Source organism: Pan troglodytes, chromosome 5, assembly GCF_028858775.2.
Source record: "Pan troglodytes isolate AG18354 chromosome 5, NHGRI_mPanTro3-v2.0_pri, whole genome shotgun sequence".
Lineage (NCBI taxonomy): Eukaryota > Metazoa > Chordata > Mammalia > Primates > Hominidae > Pan > Pan troglodytes.
This window is the reverse complement of record NC_072403.2, coordinates 130883483-130905809: the sequence shown is the minus strand read 5'-3', so window position 1 is coordinate 130905809 and position 22327 is coordinate 130883483. Positions and strand designations below refer to the sequence as shown.

Here is a 22327-nt window from a genome sequence, read left to right as displayed (position 1 = left end):
TTCACATCTTACAAGGATACCAGGCATATTGGAACAAGGGCTCATTCTACTCCAGTTTGACATCATCTTAACTTAATACATCTGTACTGACTGTATTTCCAAATAAAGTCACATTCTGAGGTATTGGGAGGGTAGGACTTCAGTATATCTTTTTGGGGACCCAGTTCAACCGATAACAATTGGAACGTGCAATTCTTTTACTAGTAAGAGGTAGAACTCTCATATACAGCAACTAAGTGCTTCTCTGTGTCTGCAGATTTCAGAAAGACTCTGCCTTTTTTCTTCCACTCTTATGAAGCACAGCAAAGATTTAGATTGTCTTAGATAGTAGAGAAAAAGAATCCATAAAACTGGGTGTATACTACCCAGGAAGTTCTTAATCTTTTCCTTCGGAGAGATGGTTTAGAGTATAGGCTCTGAAGTCAGGGTTGGTTGTATGTAAATTCTGAATCCACCACATAGTGTGTAGCTTTGTGCAAAGCCTCACCTTCCACATCTGCACAATGAAGGAGAGGTGGGGGGTAATAACACTCTTCACAGCACTGTTGTAATAATTAAATGAGATGAACCATTTATATAGCACAGTGCTTAGCAAAATAGTAAACACTCAGTAAATACTGCCTTTTACTAATATTATTTCAGATTTTCTTTTTTAGTTCAGAATTGGTGACATTTCAAAAGCATATAAACAAGGACACTTTAGTGAATTTACCTTGAGTGTGGGGCATACATAATTCTATTTATATTTTATCTATGATATATTCTGTGTGCATTGAATATTTACCTTCCATTTTGAATTATGTGACAATAAATTACTTCATTTTCCTCGAATCATTTCCTTATGTTTACCTTTCTCCGGTGGCTGTGTGATATGACAGTGTTAATATATAACAAGAAATAATTGGAATTTAGAGCTAGTATAATATACAACTTGATATATTTAGTTTCTGTGATGCCAAATATATTGACTATAATCTCAATGGTAGCATTCTGTGGTGTGAAGCTGAACTCGATGACCAAACTATATTAAGAGGTGTTTTTTCCATTGTGAACAAATAAAAGGAAAATGATATTTTAAGGTAATACAAATATATTTAAAAGTAGACAGTTGAAATATTTCTAATGAATGTTAATTGAATATAGGTTGTGTTTATATGGTATCATGGAAGTTCTCTCTTGCCTTGGTGCACACCCAGTTCCTGACTTTAAGGTATTTTATCCTGGCTGCCTTTCCCCCGGCTGTCCTGGCACTGAGTATTGGGCTTACTGATTCAGTTTCATTTCTTTCAGGTCTTTTTTCATATTTACATTGTACTTCTGTCCAGTAGTAGAAAATAATAAACATTTTAAGCAAAACTCTATCAATTGTTCATTTTCTGTTCTGCTGGAGAATTTTAACTGAGAAAATATAGATGCTGCATCCTGGTTTACCACAACTCTGCGTAAGCTCTTTAAGACCAAGTGTTTTTTTGGTACCTCTTTTCCTTTAACCTACCCCAATAATGTCTAATGATGTACTTTGCATTGAGGAAAAGAAATACATTTTAAGCAATCTACTCCGTTTAATGTTGCCTTTGGCGGAAAATTAAAGAATTACTAGAGGCAAAACACTTAGTGAAAAGAACAGTTGGCTAAGATGGCTGCCTTCAATTCTCAATACTTACTGCTTAGTAACCAGGCCAGCAATGTAGAATGGCAATTTCAACATTGGCTTGTTTTTTTCTCATTAATCTGGGTATACCCTTCAAAAACTGCCACACCACATGTCATTAGCAAGTGGATGATCTAGAAAGGGTCATTGTGATAACAGGAAGATAGACCATCATCTGCTCCTCTTCTGCCTTGTGTCCCAAGAGCAGCTGCTCTGCTGGCGGGGGCCGATGGTTGCCACTGTTGTCCAAACAGGTCACCTCTATCCCCAGGCTCCACAGAGCCACTTGATTCATGCTAATCTACAGGAATTGTGTATATATTGCAGCATATTACCATAACAGTGAACACACGGACCACTAGTTTGCAGTTACATAATAAAAACACTAGCCTAAATTCTGCATAATTATTTTTATGGTGTCAGGTACAGCTATATACTTAAGTTTTGAGCAAGTAACATACTTTTGAATATAAGTGAATTTGAATAACATATCTGTCTATGTAATGGGTGTACAGGTAAAGGTAATTGGATGATCAGTCTACCGTTAGATACCTAATATATGGAAAATGTAATTAAGATGATTAATGCTGACTTTAAACTATTTAAATAATTTGTGATATAAGCCTTAATAAAATATAGTTTAGACAAGAACATGTAAAATATAAAATTTGTCTTACATATTTTATTTTCAGAAAATCTTGAGTCATTTTCACAGATAGCATTATCAAGTATTGGGCTGTAAGAATTTAAAATTAAAAGTTTTAATACAAGCACTTTACTTATTTAAAATAACCAGCAGTGTTTGTTTTTGAAGTTTAGTCTTCATTGAAAAGTTTTTATTCTTCAGGGTGAGCTAGAACAAGAAAGGCAACAGCATGAAGAAACAATTGCTGCCATGAAAGAAGAAGAGAAGCTCAAAGTGGACAAAATGGCCCATGACTTAGAAATCAAGTGGACTGAAAATCTTAGGTACATTTTTTATTCTGTAATCTTATCAATAAAGACATGCAAGAAAGTTTTTCTCTTGTATGACTCACATTATACTATTGTTGAAGACATAGTAGCAGTATTTTAAATTAAAATTTCCTGTGATTAGAGACAGAGAAATTGGATTTATTTTCCATTTGAATTCAGATTTACTTTTTGCATTTCCTTGAATATAAAATAGGCAGTAAACTAACCTAAAGTCAGAAGACTTATTTGTTCTGGTACCTATTCTGCTGTTAATAAATTGATAAATGAGTGATATTGGGGTAAGTTACCAATTTACTTTACAGCCCTTAAGTAAATAATCTGCTTTCCTCAGCGTCATAGACTTTTGAAGAGGATTAATTAAGCGCTTAAAAAACCTGTAGACTCTATTACAGTCAGTGAAAGGAATAATTCTCTTTACAAAGTAAATGCAGTTGTTTTATTTTAGACAAGAGTGTTCTAAACTTCGTGAAGAGTTAAGGCTTCAACATGAAGAGGATAAGAAGTCAGCAATGTCTCAACTTTTGCAGTTGAAAGAGCGAGAGAAAAATGCAGCAAGAGATTCATGGCAGAAGAAAGTAGAAGATCTCTTAAACCAGGTAATTAATAATGTGTACATGATGAAGGTTCATCTCCCTTGACATTCTCTGGCTAGGCAAATATTGTAAAACTCTGTTAATTCACTGAATTTTGTTATTTTTCATGGGACAAACTTAAAACTTCTAAAAATACATAAAACCAGGAAGATGTATTTATAAACTTATAAAACATTTTGCTAAATCATTGTTATATATGCAGTCTGAATACCGAGAAGAATTTATTATGATTTTTTAGTTTAATATTTGACCTGAATATATTTAAGATTTTAAATGGGAAAGTTACCTATGTTTTGAAAGCATAAAATCTTTTTTCATGTCCTTAGATACTGTTTGGGCAACAGAGGGTAGAATTTATTATATGTATCATGATTACCTAAAACCACTTACCAAAAATGAACAGCTTACTTTTCTCACCAATGGAGCATTGCCTGCTATCCTTCAAAATGCTTTAAGCCCCTTAGAGTATAACATAAACAAAAGGTGGTAATATTCCTAAATCTGTGTTCTTATGTTATGCTTGCTTATTTCCATAACATTTGTAACTGTAATTAAAAGAATTTGCACATTTTCACTCATTTACACAACTTTTAAATTTATTAATTCTTAACATTCTTCTGCAGAGCAAGTCATTAAATAGGATTAACTGCATGAATCACCAGTTGATAAGCAAGTGCAGAACTTAGACAAGAAGCAGCTCAATAATGTAGTTCCAGAAACCTACCATTATCTTTCTATTTGTGAGCATGATGAATTTCAAAATAAATAGGATAGACTTTTTGTAAGATCATTTGTTACATAGCTACATACATGCAGTGTCTTTCAAGAATACTTGGGGCCTGCCAATTTGTGTCTAGTATCTCATAATTATAATGTTACTCTGAAAAGAGAGAATACATATGTATGTTTACATTTGTGTATATATGAGCTTCTGTCAGTCACTTGAAACTCAGACAAAAAAAAAAGAACAAGGAAACAACTTTTACTAGAATTTGGACACCACATTAGCATTGCTTATGATAGACTTATTTTACATTCCTTTTAGGGACCCACAAGGACAGATTTTACTGGGTAGGGTGCTACTGATCCCCTATTGTTAGACAAGTAGTAAGATTCTGCCCGTAGAAAGATTAAATTACTTTGATTATTTAATAGAGATATATTTTTTCAACCAGAAAGTATTGAACATAGACAGTTTTTGGCTGGGTTTGCACTGTAAAGTGGCCCACCGCTTCTCCTGCCTATTTTCTATCAAATTGTTTTATTTGTTATTCCTTTAATCTCTTGTATTAGTTTGTCAGATGTCATCCATACATCTCTGAATTTTGTTTTCTTCTTTTTTTCTTTGGGTGTCTATTCTGCAGTTCTTTCCTGAGAGGACCTAATGCTTTGCATCTTGTGGTTCTGTATATCATAAAATAATGTATTACATATTAGCTCCAGTTTTTGCCAGCTTTACAGAATTTCTAAATCAATTTTCAAAGCAGATTAACCATAAATATCAAGATAACCGGGAATTAATTGGTTCCAAAGGTAAAACTATTCTGTGATGCTCCATGCCATCAGACCATTTCCAAGATTATAATATCTTCCTTTCTCCCCACTTCTAAATTGTTTAGGCACACGCATTGCCATAGAGAAACTGGCAAGTAGCTGTTGCACTCCAGGATTGTCTATGCCTGAAGAAAATTAAGAAAACAAGTGCACAAAAAGATGCCCCATTAAAGTAAAAATGGGTATGATGCTATCAAGGTTTCATCCTTTCTAGGCATATTAGATGACAAAAAATTATAGTAGGACCAGTGGTTCTTTTTAAATGGAATGTCGTTATGGACAAAACCTTCCTTCTTGGCTCTGGATCTTGTTGTCTCGACTCCTTTGGATGGATTTCTAGAGCCTGTGCTCTAAAGCCCCTCTACCACCTTCTGCTTGCCTGCCCCTGCTGCTAAGCCCTGTTCCCCATAACCTCCACCCCCAGCCCTACCCCTAGGACCCTTTCACTGCCTTCACTCCTACTGGTCTCACTCATTTCCTTTAGCCCCGCAAGGCCAGCAGCATTCAGCACATAAGGGAAACAGACATGGCTTGGGATTCATGATATTAAAGGAGTAAGACAGGAATAGAATTGGAGTGGCTAGGTCTTAGGCAGAGGCATATGCTATGAAAAAGTATCAGAGGATGTGCGTTTTCACATATTTTAACTATTTCTGAGTGAAAAACATGAGATTTTTATGCCTTAACATACCTGAATTTCATCCTATTTAGAGGAAAGGAGTGAAATAACTTGTCTTTCCTATGAATCTCTTGAGAGTTAAATTAGATTTAAGCCGGCCATCATGGGCTGCCTATCTAAAAATGAGCATTAAAAGCATAAAATTTTCATTTTACTTGAATCAGATGTTTTTCACTTCATGGAATTTTCCAAAAGCTATTATTTTCATTCTGTGCTACGATTCAGTCAATTTTGTATCTTTTAGTTTCCTTTTAATATTTCATTGTGTTCTCTCTTTCTGTCCAATGATTACACTTTAGTCCAAGGCTAATTATGCTTCTTGGGTTGATCAGTGTATACATTTGAATTCTTTAAAGTGAAAAAACTACATTCTTATTCTTCAACTCTATCCAAGGAAAAGTGATTACATACAGTTTTCTGTGATCATATTTTCTATTTGTGATTTTAAAATGCCATCACTTGTTCCTTTCTTTCATCTTTTTTAAGGCAGATTTTATTTTGGGTCCAATATAATGATTTACTTATTCAGCCTTAAAGCATTGTACTGAAAAATTAAGGGAGATGCACAGACCATTGAGACACAGAACTGTGGAATTTTACGGTTTGAGTCTGACTCTCCATTTTGTAGATGTGAACTTTGAGACAAAGTCATTTAGCTGATTATAGCCCTGTTTCTGACACAATGTTTACACTTCACAAATTTACAATCTAATAGGAAGATTTATATATAGGTACTTAAAATAAAAGTCACTGTGCAGTAGGTGACTTTAAAAATGATCCAAGCAGTTTGTACTGAGTAATGATGTGTTGGAGCTGGCTCCTACCAGCTCATCATAGCTAATTGTGCACCTCTCTTACCAGCACCACATTGGGGGACATCATGTTGATGACTTGCAGTCTCCTGTGGTAGTTGCATTTATATCACAGATATCAGCAAATTCTACAAATCAGGTCATTGCTTTTCAGAGAGCTGTTAAACATTTACCAGCATACAACTGGTCAGGAGTATAAAGTCAAGAAACAGTATAATATAGCCAGTGTGCTTGGGGAAGGTTTCATTGAGGAGGCCAGCTTTAGTGGGACTCATGAATAGGGCAAAGGATGAACACAGAGGAGTGACAAAAATACAAAGGTTTTTATTCACTTAGTAAACATTTTATTAAACATACGTGTATATTTCCCAGGCACTACGAGGAATACAGTAATAAGAAAAACAGTGTTGGGGGCAGTTTGGGTAGAGGTTATTGTGGAAAACCTTGACTTCCAAGCTTAGGAGTTTAAAGATTACTTGGTAAACTATGAGATTCTGTCAAAGGTTTGTGGAAAAGAGAATAACATGTTGAAAATTTTATTTTAGGAAGCTTAATATGACTTTTATATTGAAGTAAGAATGAAATAGAGACATTTCAATTTAAATATCTAAATTAAAGTGTTTGGAACTGAACTCTTGAATGGATACCATGTACCGCCAGCACCCCTCAACCTCAGCCAAACTGCTCTTTCTAGAACTAGCGTCCGTTCACTGTTCACTGCTCAGCCATCTTGGACTCCTGTCTTGTACACCAGACAACTAGTTCATCAGCAGTCCCCACTGCTCTACCTTCAGAATAGATCCAGGACCTGCCTGCTTCTCCCTACTACCTCTACCACCATCTGATTCCAGGACACTTGTAGTTCTTTCCTGTACTGCAACTGTTACCTTGTTTCTACTCTTTACCACCTACAGATTATTTTCTAACCAGCCAAAGTGATGCTCTTAAAATATTAAGTTGGATTATATTACTATCCTGTTTCAAGATGCCTGGTGACTACCTACCACAATTAGAATACAGTCCACACTCATGCCATAGCCTCTACTACGCTCATGATCTGGTCTCTGGCTGCATTGCCAACATCATCTCCTGTCACTCTCTCCCTTTCTTTTTTACAGCCATGCTGGATCCTTGCAGTTCTTGGAACACACACAACAAGCTGAACCCATCTTGGGGACTTTGCACCTACCAGTCCTTCCACATGGAACCCACTTTCTAGAGATCTGCACAGCTTTTCCCTTCACTTAATCAGTTATCTACTCAAATCTTAACTCCACAAAAAGAGCTTTCTTTACTTACTCTAAAATAGCACCATCATCATTCACTAGCCTCCTATGCTTTGTTCTCCTTTGTATTCCTTCAGAACATGTACTTCTACACAGTATATATTGATTCTCTCACCTATTCACATGTAAGTTCCACGAGACCTGGACCTTTGTGGTATTCACTGGGGTATCCCCAGCACCTAAAACTGTGCCTGGGCACATAGTAAGCACTTGGCAATTGTTGAATAGAGTGAACAGAATGAGGCACAGAGACCAAAGACGTTTTCAGATACATGAAATACAAATAATGCTGCCCAATTAGGACCTGGATTAAGTTTATCTCACTGCAAGTGCAAGAGAAACTGTAAAAGGATCAATCATCTGCTTTGGTAGAAGAGAAGAAAATATTAAAGTTGACTTGGGTTTGAGCCAGACAAAAAGGAAATCATCATCTGAGACAAGGAAGTCAAGATGAGCTATTTATTTGGGGTGGGGTGTGGGTGATTGGGGAGATGAGATGGTAAGTTTTCTCTTAGATGTATTGATTTTACAATCATAGAGTATTTTAGAATTTTTCATACTCAGTAGGAAAGGGCAATGACTAGACTAAGAAACAGCATTAAAATAAATGCTCTTGATCAAGAGCAGTTGAAAAGCCAGTTTCAGTAAGGTTTGTTGTAAACTGCTTTCTGATTTTTAGACCAATGCTATCCAATATGATAGTAAGTATCCTTTCTTTTTGCTCTTTTAAATATGGTTACTGAAAAACTTTAAATTGTACATGTGGCTCACATTCATGTTTCAGTTAAAGAGCACTGATGCAGACTATCTAGATCATGAAAATATTGACTAAATTTGGCATTAGAGCTCAGTACTCATTCTGCTGTTGTTTTTGTTTTTTTTTTCCCCTGAGATGGAGTCTTGCTGTGTCACCCAGGCTGAAGTGCAGTTGCGCAATCTCAGCCCACTGTATCACTGCAACCTCCGCCTCCTGGGTTGAAGTGATTCTCCAGCCTCAGCCTCCCAAGTAGCTGGGACTACAGGTGCATGTCACTGCCTGGTTAATTTTCATATTTTTAGTAGAGACGAGGTTTCACCATGTTGGCCAGGCTGGTCTTGAACTCCTGACCTCAGGTGATCCACCTGCTTCGGCCTCCCAAAGTCCTGGGATTACAGGTGTGAGCCACCGCGCCCGGCTGCTATTCTTTTTCTTAGCTTTGAATTTTCATTATGTTAGCAAGAAATGTATTCTGTCTCTTTTAATTTTTTTTTTTTTTTTTTTTTTTGAGATGGAGTTTCACTTAGTCACCCAGGCTGGAGTGCTGTGAGGTGATCTTGGCTCACTGCAACCTCTGGCTTATTTTTGTATTTTTAGTAGAGATGGGTTTTGCCACGTTGGCCAGGCTGTTCTTGAACTCCCAACTTCAAGTGATCTGTCCACCTCTGCCTCCCAAAGTGCTGGGATTACAGGTGTGAGCCACCACGCCCAGCCATACCACTACCTTTCAACTTTCAATGGAAGAATAGATGGAAGTAGATTCTGAGGTAGAGGGAATAGCAAGATACCTAGAATAATGATCTCTTCCTGTTTGGGTCTGGTGGCTCACGCCTGTAATCCCAGCATGTGGGAGGCCGAGGTGGGTGGATCACCTGAGGCCAGGAATTCAAGACCAGCCTGGCCAACATAGAGAAATCCTGTCTCTACAAAAAGTACAAAAAAAAAAAAAAAAAAAATTAGCCAGGCATGGTCATGCACACGTGTAATTCCAGCTGCTTGGGAGGCTGAGGCATGAGAATGGCTTAAACACGGGAGACAGAGGCTGCAGTGAGCCGAGATCACACCACTGCACTCCAGCTTGGGTGATGGAGTGAGATTCTGTCTCAAAAATAAAATCTCTTCCTAAGATAACTCAGTCAGATTCCTTGACAGGTTCCCTGAGCAGTGACAGCAGATAGTGAAGCTGACCCTGAAGGCTCTGAGTCCTCTCTCTAGCCGTCAGGAAAGCAGGAACCTATGTTGAATGTACTTTCAGAGCCCTGGGGGAAAGAGATGGCTGGAGTAAGATAAGGGAAAGTCATAAGAGAGAGAAACAAAAAGACTAAAGAGAAATCGTGTATGAAGAAAAGAGAAAAGCCAGCTAGAAAGGAAAGTGAGAATAGCTGGCATGACCTAATTTCACTTTCTTAGAAAATGTGGAATGGAATTAAAGTCTACCAAAACCAATCCAAGTCCATCATCCTTATTTTTCCTACGCCAAGTCCTGAATTCAAAGTTAATTGGTGATATTTTCCTTTAAATATGAAAGTTTTTAATTTCTCTTCAATCAAAAAACTGAATGACATTATTACTTTGGCTACATAATATCCTCTTTTATCACACTTATGTGGTTAGTATTCTTCCTCTTAAGATTTTTTCTTCTAAGATAAATGATGCTAAATTGTTTTCTGAATTGATCTAAATAATTTTATTATGAATTAATATTTAATTTTCTTTTCCCTACCCAAAACTCCCTTATTAGAATTTAAGTCCATCCAGTTCTTAAATTGTCACCTTTAGGAGAAGAGAATGAAGAGATGGAACTATGAAATCTGTACCTAGCTTTAAAAGAGAGTGTGTGTTAAGAATACTGGGCAGTCTTTAATGAATACTGAGCAAAATCTGTTCTATGAAGTACTGTAGTAACACCTGTGATGAAATGCAGAACAGTCGGTGACTTCAGAGGTGCTGCAGCCCAGGACACACTTAAAAAATGCTTAAGAACATTTAGACAGCATTATAGTAACAAATCAACTTAATCTGTTTCTCTTTCATGTGATGAGATACTAAAAATAATTAAAATATTTTCAATCTGAAAGGGTTCAGTGATCATATGATTATGAAGTTATGTTAGACCGAGTCTCTGAGAAAAAGTATTAAGCATAACTTAACACATTAGCTTGTTTCTACCTTCATTTTATTTGTATGAATGAAATTCATGTCATTGAATTTTAGTTAAATATCGAACAACAGTTTGTGACTTTTTGTTTTGGGAAATTTTCAGAGCTTTGAATCCCACTTCTGTATCTTAGATTTATTGGTTGCTTTCCTCTAGATATTAGTATACTTGAAATTAACATTAGAAAAAGAGTTTACATAATTTGCTTTGAGAAGTTATAGTGTTGTATTTTAAATGTTGAAATTGGACATTTTTTTCTTTTTTGGAGACAGGGTCTCACTCTGTTGCCTAGGCTGGAGTGCAGTGGCACAATCATGGCTCACTACACCCTCAACTTTTCAGGCTCAAGTGATCCTCCCACTTCTCAGCCTCCCAAGTAGCTGAAACTACAGGCAGGTATCACCACACTCAGTTAATTTTTGCATTTTTTGTAGATACAGGTTTTCACCATGTTACCCAGGCTGGTCTCGAACTCCTGGGCTCAAGCGATCCACTGCCTCAGCCTCCCAAAGTGCTGGGATTACAGACATGAGCCACCATGCCTGGCCTGAAATTGGAATTTTTTAAAACTTTAATGTATTTTACTTGAATTACAATGTAAGACTAGTATCAATATTGTTTCAAGAAGTTAGAAATTTTTTAAATGACACAGGTTTTGTCAGTAATGAGAATTCCTTTCTATTGCTTCAGATTTCTTATTCAAAGTAGAATTGAAAGTCGAGCAATAACAATTATGGAAATTCATGGATATATGCATGTGGAATATCTTGTACGTGTAATGCATTAGTAGTGCTTTTTATTAAGCCCTATGGCAATGTTGCTCTGATTACACAATAGTATGGTGATTCTGATAAATTATAATTAGTCTTCTGGGTGTCTCCTATTTCCCACTCCCAGTATTCAGTGTGGCTTCAAAGGCTTTGTGTGATGATAACCCTCTGGCTTTTTATTTATTTATTTATTTATTTATTTTGAGATGGAGTCTCGCTCTGTTGCCCAGGCTGGAGTGCAGTGGTGCAATCTCGGTTCACTGCAACCTCCGCCTCCCGGGTTCAAGCAATTCTCCTGCCTCAGCGTCCCAAGTAGCTGGGACTACAGGTGCGCGCAACCATGCCCAGCTGATTTTTTGTATTTTTAGTAGAGACAGGGTTTCACCATGTTAGCCAGGGTGGTCTCAATCTCTTGACCTTGTGATCCACCTGCCCCAGCCTCCCAAAGTGCTGGGATTACAGGTGTGAGCCACCGCACCCGGCCAACCCTCTGGCTTTTTAAGTGGCTCTAATCTTGGCCCACATCACCTCCATATTTATTTATTTATTTATTTATTTTAATTCGAGGTATTGAAATCAGTAGTAAGAAATTACTTTTGCATGTTCTTTCATGCATTTATCCGTTTATTCAGTCAAAATGAAGTGCCTCTGATATGCTAGGCCTTGTGCCAGAATAGTAACTGGCTCAGAGTGATCTTTGCCTTCCTGGAGCTTACAATCTGAACTGCAAATTGGGTGTTAAATTGCAACTGTGGTAAACATTCATGTGTAACTTGGGGAAGGCGTCTCTAAATGTGGAATTCTTTACCTGAGACCTGGCCAGAAGAACAGCATTCTGAGCAGAGGGGGCAGTGTGTGCACAGCCCCTGAGGAAGCCCTGATGACACCTTTATTCTGGAGAGTGAGAGCTAGGAAGCTGGGGAGGTAGGCAGGATCAGATCACGCCAGGCCTTCTTTGCCTTGTTAGGGATTTGGGACTTTATCCAAAGAGCAGTGAACTGTTGAAGGGCTTTGATCAGCAGGAGGGTGAAATATTCAAATACTGTGATTTCAAAACTGGCTGCCGTGTGGAGAATAGATTAAGGTAGGACAAGCTAGGTGTCACTCAATGAACATTGCTTTCCTCTTAGAAGCCTTTCTGTGTTCAGATTTATATTTTCCGGACAAATAATATGTTTTCTTTTTAGCAATCTAGAATTTTCTCTTTCTGCTATTATTAGGAGAGAATTAATTTAGAGAGTAGCAAAAACTAATCAATGTTAAGAGTTCATATCATTCGTTAAGTTTTTGAATAAACATTCGTTAAACATTTACCCTGTGCCAGGCACCAGTTTGGATGCAGAATGTGAATAAGACAGGTTTCTGTCCTCTAAAAGCTTACAATTCAATGGATTTCAGTATTTGTATAATAACATGTTTGCAAATTACAAGCATGTAAAACCTTGTCCTATTTTCTAAATGATTAAACTGAGGTTTAGAACAATTAGATAACTAAGAACATTGTTTTTTATGTACCAAGTGCTAAATTTCTAATTAACTGCAGCAACTTTTTTTAGTTATTGTAAATTTTCTTCCTCACTTATCTCAACGTCTCATTATATCTATCCTTCAATAATAGAATTCCTGAAATACATTCAGTAAACTCACTATGCTGAAGTCTCTAAGTCTTCTCAGTTGAAAAGGCTCTCTTAAGGCTCTTTTCATGAATCTCAAAAATTAACAAATTTAAGATGCTTTAAAACAAATTGACTATTATATAGGCCATCTTTTTGTTAACGTGGATCTTACTCATATAGAATGCTTCCCAAATAAGTATTTTTACATACAAATGTTTAGTTTATCCAGTATTTATTTAAGCAGACATGGTGTCTTCACTTGGACTGCAATAACAGAATACCATAGATTGGATGGCTTTAAAACAAAATTCATTAATTAAAATTTACTTTATGATTTTTTGAGATAGGGTCTTGCTGTGTCTCTCAGGCTGGAGTGCAGTAGTACAATCATGGCTCAGTGTGGTCTTGACCCCCTGGGCTCAAGTGATTCTCTAACTTCAGCCTTCTGAGTAGCTGGCACTACAGGTACATGCCACTATGCCAGCTAATTTTGTTTTTTTTTTTTTTGTAGCAACAGGGTCTTACTTTATTGCCCAGGCTGGTCATGAACTTGTGAGCTCAAGCAGTCCTCCCGCCTCGGCCTTCCAAAATGCTGGGATTACATGAGCCACTGTGCCTGCCCACAACAGAAATTCATTTCTCACAGTTCTGGATTCTGGGAAGTCCAAGATCAGGGTGCCAGCAGATTTGGTGTCTGATGAGAGCCTGCTTCTTGGTGCATAGACAGTTATCTTCTTACTATGTCCTCACGTGGTAAAAGCACCAAGGGAGCTCTCTGGGATTTCTTTATAAGGGCATTAAACCCATTCACAAGGGTACTGCCCTCATCAACTAATCACCTACCAAAGGCTGCACTTGCTATTATCCTCACACTGGAGGTTAGGCTTTCAACACATGAATCTGGGGCTAAGGGAACACATTTAGTCCACAGCGCTTGGGGATCTCAACCAGTCTGTGGTTTAAATACCATCCATATGTCTTTCCTTTACTTCCCATGTAATCCTTTAATCCTGTTTATTCCACCTCCAAAACATATTCTAGCTCTATTTGCTTTCATCTTCCCTAGTAAACACTAGTCCAAGCCACTGTTACCAAGGTCTGTCTCCTGTCTGTCCTCATCAATTTCACTTTTCTTACAGCACTCAAAGTGATCTTTCATGATGTAAATCAGATCATGCCACTCCCTTGCTTAAAAATCCTCTCAGGGAGGCTGGGTGCGCTGGCTCATGCCTGTAATCCCAGCACTTTGGGAGGCCGAGGCAGGCGGATCACGAGGTCAGGAGATCGAGACCATCCTGGCTAACATGGTGAAACCCCGTCTCTACTAAAAAAATACAAAAAATTAGCCGGGCGTGGTGGCCAGCGCCTGTAGTCCCAGCTACTTGGGAGGCTGAGGCAGGAGAATGACATGAACCCGGGAGGCAGAGCTTGCAGAGAGCCGAGATCATACCACTGCACTTCAGCCTGGGCCACAGAGTAAGACTCTGTCTCAAAAAAAAAAAAAAAAATCCCCTCGGGGCACCCCATTGAATCCAGGCTGTTATTCTGTTATTCCGACTCTCACTGTCCTACTAAACCTTAAGCCAGCTGGCCCCTTTGTGTATCTCCTGTCTCATTTCAGCTAACTGTCCCTCACTAACCCTTTCTCCGCTCCCACACCCACTTGCTCCCAGCTTGCTTTCACCTTCAGGGGCTTTGTGCTAGCTGATCCACTTGCCAGGTACTCTTTCCCCAAAGTTATCTCCTATTTGCATTTACCCCAGTTTAAATGTTACACTTCTAAAATATCTTTTCTGGCCGGGAACGGTGGCTCACACATGTAATCCCAGCACTTTAGGAGGCCGAGGCAGGTGGATCTCATTTGAGGTCAGGAGTTCGTGACCAGCCTGGCCAACATGGTGAAACTCCATCTTTACTAAAACAAAAAATTAGCTGGGCATGGTGGCACACACCTGTAATCCCAGCTACTCAGGCTGCTGAGGCAGGAAAATTGCTTCAATCCAGGAGGCAGAGGTTGCAGTGCGCCGAGATCGTGCCATTGCACTCAGCCTGAGCGACAGAGCAAGACTTCATTCATCTCAAAAAAAATAAAAATAAAAAATAAAAAATAAAATAAAATATCTTTTCTTACCATCAACTCAATATCTCCTCCAGTCATTCCCTATCACACCAGCCTTTTTAAAAATCATAATACTTTTTTCCTCATTTTTTAATTTTTATACATTTGTTTTAAATAAATGTATAAAATTTATACAGGGTGAGATACATAGTTGAATAAGTTGATACATCTTACTCAACTCTGTATCTCACCCTGCACTTAGGATGTTTTCTGGAACATAATAGTACTCTCATTTTTTATTTGTTTATTTATTTTGAGTTGGAGTCTCACTCTGTCACCCATGCTGGAGTGCAGTGGTGTGATCTCAGCTCACCACAACCCTCGCCTCTCGGTTCAAGCTATTCTTTTGCCTCAGCCTCCCGAGTAGCTGTAGCTGGAATTACAGGTGTGTGCCATGACTCCTGGCTAATTTTTTTTTTTTTTTTTGTATTTTTTGTATTTTTGGTAGAGACGAGGTTTCGCCATGTTGGCCAGGCTGGTCTCGAAATCCTGACCTCAAGTGATCCACCTGCTTCGGCCTCCCAGAGTGCTGGGATTACAGGTGTGAGCCACCATGCCTGGCCTAATTAGTATTTTTAAATGAAAAAGGTTACTTCAGTTATGTATTAACAAACAGTGGTATTGCCACCCAGCAGCACTACTATGCCTTTACCAATTGCCATGCCAGGTCTGTGATGTAAGCTCACTTGAGGTCACAGCTTGGGCACTGTACCGATTGGATTCAATATTTTCATGGCCTGCAACTGGGTGTGGACAGAGGTAGTGACCATATGAGTTTAGATTTCAAATATATTTCTGTCATATAAAGCCCCAAATCTACACCTAGGGAAGGGATGATTTGGCATGTCACTCTGATTTGGCATATTCTAATTTATCAAATAATTCAGGAATCTTAAATAACATACATATTTTGTCTGATGACACCTTAAAGAGTGAAAATAAAATCTACTTCATAAGTAAATGGTATAAATTTTAGGTTAACTTCTAGTACTAGGACATCAGTTCTAAGAAATAAAAAGATGTTGGCTGGGCGCTGTGGCTCACGCCTGTAATCCCAGCACTGTGGGAGGCCGAGGCCAGCGGATCACAAGGTCAGGAGATGAGACCATCCTGGCCAACATGGTGAAACCCCGTCTCTACTAAAAATACAAAAATTAGCTGGGTGTGGTGGTGGGCACCTGTAATCCCAGCTACTCGGGAGGCTGAGGCAGGAGAATGGCTTGAACCCAGGAGGCTTTGGTTGCAGTGAGCTGAGATCGCGCCACTGCACTCCAGCCTGGTGACAGAGCAAGACTCTGTCTCAAAAATAAATAAATAAATAAATGTAAAAATACTACAACTAAAAGTTCTTCCAATTTTCTTAAGTTTTGTGAAGTCTGGAGAAGTTGTCTCTCATTATTATATAAAGAATATTGAGTATGAGAAAGAATAAAGTAAAAAGTAAAATTAACTAGTGATGTACATAAAAGCATGAGAAAGTTGAGATTGAGAAGTTATGAAGTCATCATAGAAAATTAATCTTTTTATCTCTTATATTTGCAACTTTAGTAAGTTATATCATTGGATATCTTAGTCTAAGTTATTAGTAAAAATTATTTTCCAATAAAAACTATCTTTAGATTGTGTCACTTGAAGAAATAATTGCAATATGCAAAAAATGGAAACAAAAGAAAATTGCATTCTTTCTGAAAATTAGCAATATAAATATAAAAATATAGCAATATAAATAAAAATATTTTGTATTTTTGGAAGGTAAAAAATGAGGTGATTGAAAATGAAATTATATTTTCATTTCCCCCATATTAGGAGGGAGGGAGGGGTATGTAGGTTTTTCCAATGGTTTATCACTTAAAATCATGTCCAGGCTGGGCGCGGTGGCTCACGCCTGTAATCCCAGCACTTTGGGAGGCTGAGGTGGGCGGATCACGAGGTCAGGAGATCAAGACCATCCTGGCTAACACGGTGAAACCCCATCTCTACTAAAAATACAAAAAATTAGCCGGGCGCAGTAGCAGGCGCCTGTAGTCCCAGCTACTTGGGAGGCTGAGGCAGGAGAATGACTTGAACCCGGGAGGCGGAGCTTGCACTGAGCCGAGATCGTGCCACTGCACTCTAGCCTGGGTAACAGAGTGAGTGAGACTCCGTCTCAAAAAAAAAAAAAAAAAAAAAAAATCATGTCCAGAGTAAAAACCATGTTAAAGCAATTTTTCCATTTAAATTAGCAATATAAATTTAAAATATCATTTTGTATTTTTGGAAGGTAAAAAAATGAGGTGACTGAAAATGAAATTACATTTTCATTTTCCCCCATATTAGGAGGGAGGGGTATGTAGGTTTTTCCAATGGTGTATCAACTTAAAATTTCAATGAACTTCTGAAAAATGAGCCTATGTTGTAAATAATTTTGCCAAATATATCCTAGGAAATAGGATTAAAAAGATAGAAGGGTGTCTCTTCTTCCTTTCCCCCTAATATAAAACCAGATTATTATTAAATCCTTAATTTCTAGTGATTATCTCATATTTATTTCTGGCTTCCAAATTATATGGTCAGTCAAGTTAGTGTTGCGGTTTTCACCGCAACTCATTTCTCTTAAGAGAAATTCTCCGTGAACCTACAGCAAAGTGGGCATAATGCTTTGAATAGTTATCTTGTAGCTTTCTGGGAGGAATTTAGAACAGTAATATCCCCTCTTGGTCCCTCAGTAACCATCATCTTTTAAACTGAACTCTGATTTATATGGCCTAGCCTTTAGTAGTTTGTATAGGTAAGTCTGCAAGCCCAGAAATATATCAGACATTGTTTTAAGGGATTATAGATAATTTAGACTGTGTGTCTTTAATTTCTTTTTGTTTAGTTTGTTTCTTAGAACTGTTTTCAACTTGTTTTCTCTTGAGCACATTATAATTAATGTTCTGTGTTTTACTCTCCCTTCTTATTCCTCTTTCTTTCACTTAGTTGATTTCTGAATGTTTCCCTTTATTCCTGTGATCTTTTCTTCATAGCGGCACTCTCTGGGTGAAGCTTTGCATAAATCTATCAGCAATGTAAGTGAGCGGCACTTACAATTTGTACACAAGGGCATGTTGCACTTTTCATTTTGCATAAACAACATCACTGCTTTAAAGCTTCAACTTATATAAAAAATACTGTTTGGCATTCAATAAGATATATTTTGTGTATGGGTAATAAAAGCTTCTAACTTTCAGTCATTCATTTGTGTATGCATACATCTACCACATGTATTAATAAGCATATATTTATTATAAAGCCAATTGAGATTTTATATCTCAGACATAAGTTTCATTATTTTTATGTTTACTTTGAAAGATATAGTAATATTTTTGAAAAACTATTAACTAGTTGAATCATAAAAATGGAAATAAATGTAAAATTTTTTTGTTGTTAAACTAGTTTATTTTTTGAAAAACTAGCATTAGTGACTTCCTTTTTTAAAAGTACTGGATTGTTATGAAGGTTTATGGGAATTAGAACATATTTTATACATTGTAATGTTATAATTATCAACAGATGAAAAGCAAAATAGAGTAAATCCCTTTCCTAAGAATTGACAAAGTGATCACTCTTTACTTATGTACACTCAGGTATGCAGAAATTCATCTTCAAAATAATATTCCATTTAACACTCATTTAAAAAAATTTTTCTTTGTATATCATAAGAAAAAGTGAGATTTATTTTCACACCAAACCCATACTCAACTTGTCCTTTAAAATTAGATGACACAGAATTGAACATTGTTGAATATTTTTCTTGATGTCCTAAGGCAGAAGTCAGCAGACTTTTCTGTAAAGGACCAGATAGTAAATACTTTTGGCTTTGTGGGCCAGACAGTTTCTGTGGCAGAAACTCTATGCCATTGTAGTGTGAAAATACTTATAGACAGTATGTAAACGAATAGGTATGACTGTATTCCAGTAACAATTTACAAAAACAGACTGTAGTTTACTAATGCCAGCCCTAGAGAAATCAAAGCTTTGAGCCTGGAGATGTCCTGTGAAATTCTGATACTCCTGGAATGAAACTATTTCCTCAAACCCCATAAGTTTTTCCTACTATGCAAGAAAATAAAAATTTTACCTAGTTTTCATATTCAGTCTTTTTTCTATGTAAAAAATAATTAAAATATGCAAATACATTTAGCAGCATTTTCTTTCATCTCTTAAAAGAAACAACAAACATTTATCTCAGTGTTGCTGAAATAGGCTATATTTAGAAATTCTTTTTAGCAGTCACATAGAGCATAGTACAAATTTTGGCATGATAGCTATATCAATATAGACATTTTGACATATGTGCTAATTGGGATAGAAATAAGAACCCAAATAGGATATGATTATTTTTAAAATTAATTGAATTATACTTTAGAATATTTGTGACAGCACAGTCACATTTTCTTTAACAGTTGTACTTTCTATTCATTAAACAAAAACCACCTTATTGAAATTGCCTATTAATAACTGGAATGAAAGTGCCTTGATTCATCTCCTACAAAAAAAGTAAAAGGGGCTGGTAACACAATGAAATCTCTTTTATAACATTATAGTCATTGAGGATCACCTTTTTACTCTGTCATCATCCACAGCAAAACATGACTTTGTCAGAGTGCCGTGCTCTGCAGGATGAGCACCTGCCCACTCCCTCTGTACATGGTGTGTACCCCAGCTTTCCATACAAGAGTTCAGTGCTTAGCACATTCAAAAACAAGTGACTGTTATTGATACATCTGTCCTTCATAGATAACTTTCTAATTAGTTTTAGTTAATAATAAGAGGATGATTGGGGACATATTCCACAAATTTTTTTTTTTTCTGAGACGGAGTCTCGCTCTGTCGCCCAGGCTGGAGTGCAGTGGCGCAATCTCGGCTCACTGCAAGCTCTGCCTCCCGGGTTCACGCCATTCTCCTGCCTCAGCCTCCCAAGTAGCTGGGACTACAGGCGCCCGCTGCCACACCCGGCTAATTTTTTGTATATTTAGTAGAGACGGGGTTTCACCGTGTTAGCCAGGATGGTCTCGATCTCCTGACCTCGTGATCCGCCCGCTTCGGCGTCCCAAAGTGCTGGGATTACAGGCATGAGCCACCGCGCCAGGCCAAGTTTACTTTTCTTAACTAGCCTCCTCAGTAATAGCACATTAGTGATTAAAGAAGAAAAATAAATCATATAATTAAAATATTTGAGCACCTTTAAACATTTTACATGACCATTTTCGTTAAGTCATTGGCATAATATTAAGTTATTCCTACTGTCCTCTACTAAGCCTAGGTTAGCAGTTTTTTCCTGAGATCTGCTCAGACTGATAGGCTAGCAGTTTTTAATGTTTTATATATTTGAAAGGATTGGAGTTAATACTTTAGAATTAGATTACTTTCTTGTCCCAGTCATAATTCATCTGTAGGTGCTACGAGAGGGGCTTGCCTTCCAGGGATTTCCATTTAATCCCTGAACAAACCCAGGCAGCCAACTGGGAAGAAAGGAAGGAGGGAGAACAGCTGTTGTAGAAGTGAGGGACCGTGCCAACCCTAGGAAGTCTATGTGGTTATTAAAAGGAATGGGTCATATCTGAATATCGTGAGTACCTTATAAATGCCACTTTGAAGGGAAGGAAAAAACTACAAAAACACAAACTGGCTGGCCCCTCTACTGGAAAAATTATTAAACATCATTAAATCCCTTGGCGTACTCATCTTGGAAGATATATAAAGTTGAGTGTGTGAAAACCACCTCATCCACATCTGCATGTCAGGACACTCTCATGGTTTCACATTTGAAGTGGTGTTTATTTCTCTATGTGATACATATAGGATGTCTGTCCCCATCAGCTGCCCCAGGTGTCTCTGTTTCAGCTGCTATGGACATTAAGCACTGATCTTTTGAGGTGTGCCCTGGAGCCTTTGTAACTTTTGTATATAAGGCATAGCCAGCATTTTATCAGATATATCTCTACATTTGGTAAAATCATCTAGCCATTTACACGTGATCTAGGTAAGAAAGCAAAAGAAAACAAAACGGTGAATTATATCAAGAGAGACCTAAGCCATTACAGTCTGCAGTAAGGCATACCAAAATATTAACACCAGTTACCCTTAGGGATTAAGTGAGGAAAGGGAATGAAGGAGACTTTCCCTTTTATTTATATGTTCCTGTATTTTTAAAATTTTCATAACGAACCACTTTTTACTTCGATAAATAGGAATAAAAATATCTTAGGCAGCCTGGGCCCAATTCCAGACCTGCTAAATCAGAATCTCAAGGGATCAGGGTGCAGGCAACTGTCTTTATGAAAATCTGCAGAGATGATTCTGATACACAGCCAGGTTTGAGAATCACAGATTACGTTTACTATCTCAAGACATGCTTTATTTGGAGAACACATCATTTGTATACTTTCTGTATTCTTTCACTTTTGTAACAAGGCTCAATGGTTTTTGAAGAAAAAACACCGATATTGCATCAAAAACCAAAGGTTGTAGGTAAGATGTAGATAATTAATGACATGTCTCATATTGACATTCTGTCATACCCAGTACCTCAGATTTGATGTTTCACTTTTTGTTTTGAGAGAGTTCTTCCACAAACACCATTATAGAGGTACAGAATCTTTGTGAAACTGGTCTGTAAAAAGTAGGCTGGGCACAGTGGCTCATGCCTGTAATCCCAGCACTTTTAGAGACTGAGCCAGGAGGATCACTTGAGCCCAGGAGTTCAAGACCAGCCTGGGCAGTGGAGTGATACCTCATCTCTAGAAATAATATAAAATTAGTTGGTGCATGTCTGCGATCCCAGCTACTTAGGAGGCTGAGGTGGGAGAATCACTTGAGCCCAGGTGGTTGAGGCTGCAGTGAGCCATATATAAAAATATATATATATAAATATATATAAATATATATAAATATAAATAAATATAAATATATAAATAAATATAAATATAAATATAAATATAAATATATAAATATATATAAAAATATATATAAATATATATATATATATTTTAATGGAGTTTCGTTATTATTGCCCAGGTTGGAGTGTAGTGCTGCGATCTCAGCTCACTGCAACCTCTGCCTCCCGGGTTCAAGTGATTCTCCTGCCTCAGCCTCCCGAGTAGCTGGGATTACAGGCACCCGCCACCACTCCCGGCTAATTTTTTGTATTTTTAGTAGAGACAGGGTTTCATCATGTTGGCCAGGCCGGTCTCAAACGCCTGACCTCTGGTGATCCACCCGTCTCGGCCTCCTAAAATGCAGGGATTACAGGCATGAGCAACCGTGCCCGGCCCATATATTTTTAATTTTTTCTTTTTGAAATTTTTATAAAACTTTAATATTCCATTTTCAAAAA

At 37.5% G+C, this 22327-nt stretch overlaps 1 protein-coding gene across 12 annotated transcripts in view; it reads left to right on the top strand.

The window, feature by feature from the left end:
- The window catches only part of FAM184A (family with sequence similarity 184 member A), a 188547-nt gene that overhangs the window by 139814 nt on the left and 26406 nt on the right, over positions 1–22327 (top strand). For all 12 annotated transcript variants that reach the window (XR_010158166.1, XR_010158165.1, XM_063813399.1 and 9 more), the window contains 2 exons: positions 2499–2620; positions 3072–3222. Coding sequence is in view for 10 of the 12 variants with exons in the window: in XM_063813399.1 (XP_063669469.1) it covers positions 2499–2620; positions 3072–3222 (273 nt within the window). In the remaining 2 variants the exon portion in view is untranslated. The remainder of the gene's footprint in view (positions 1–2498; positions 2621–3071; positions 3223–22327) is intronic.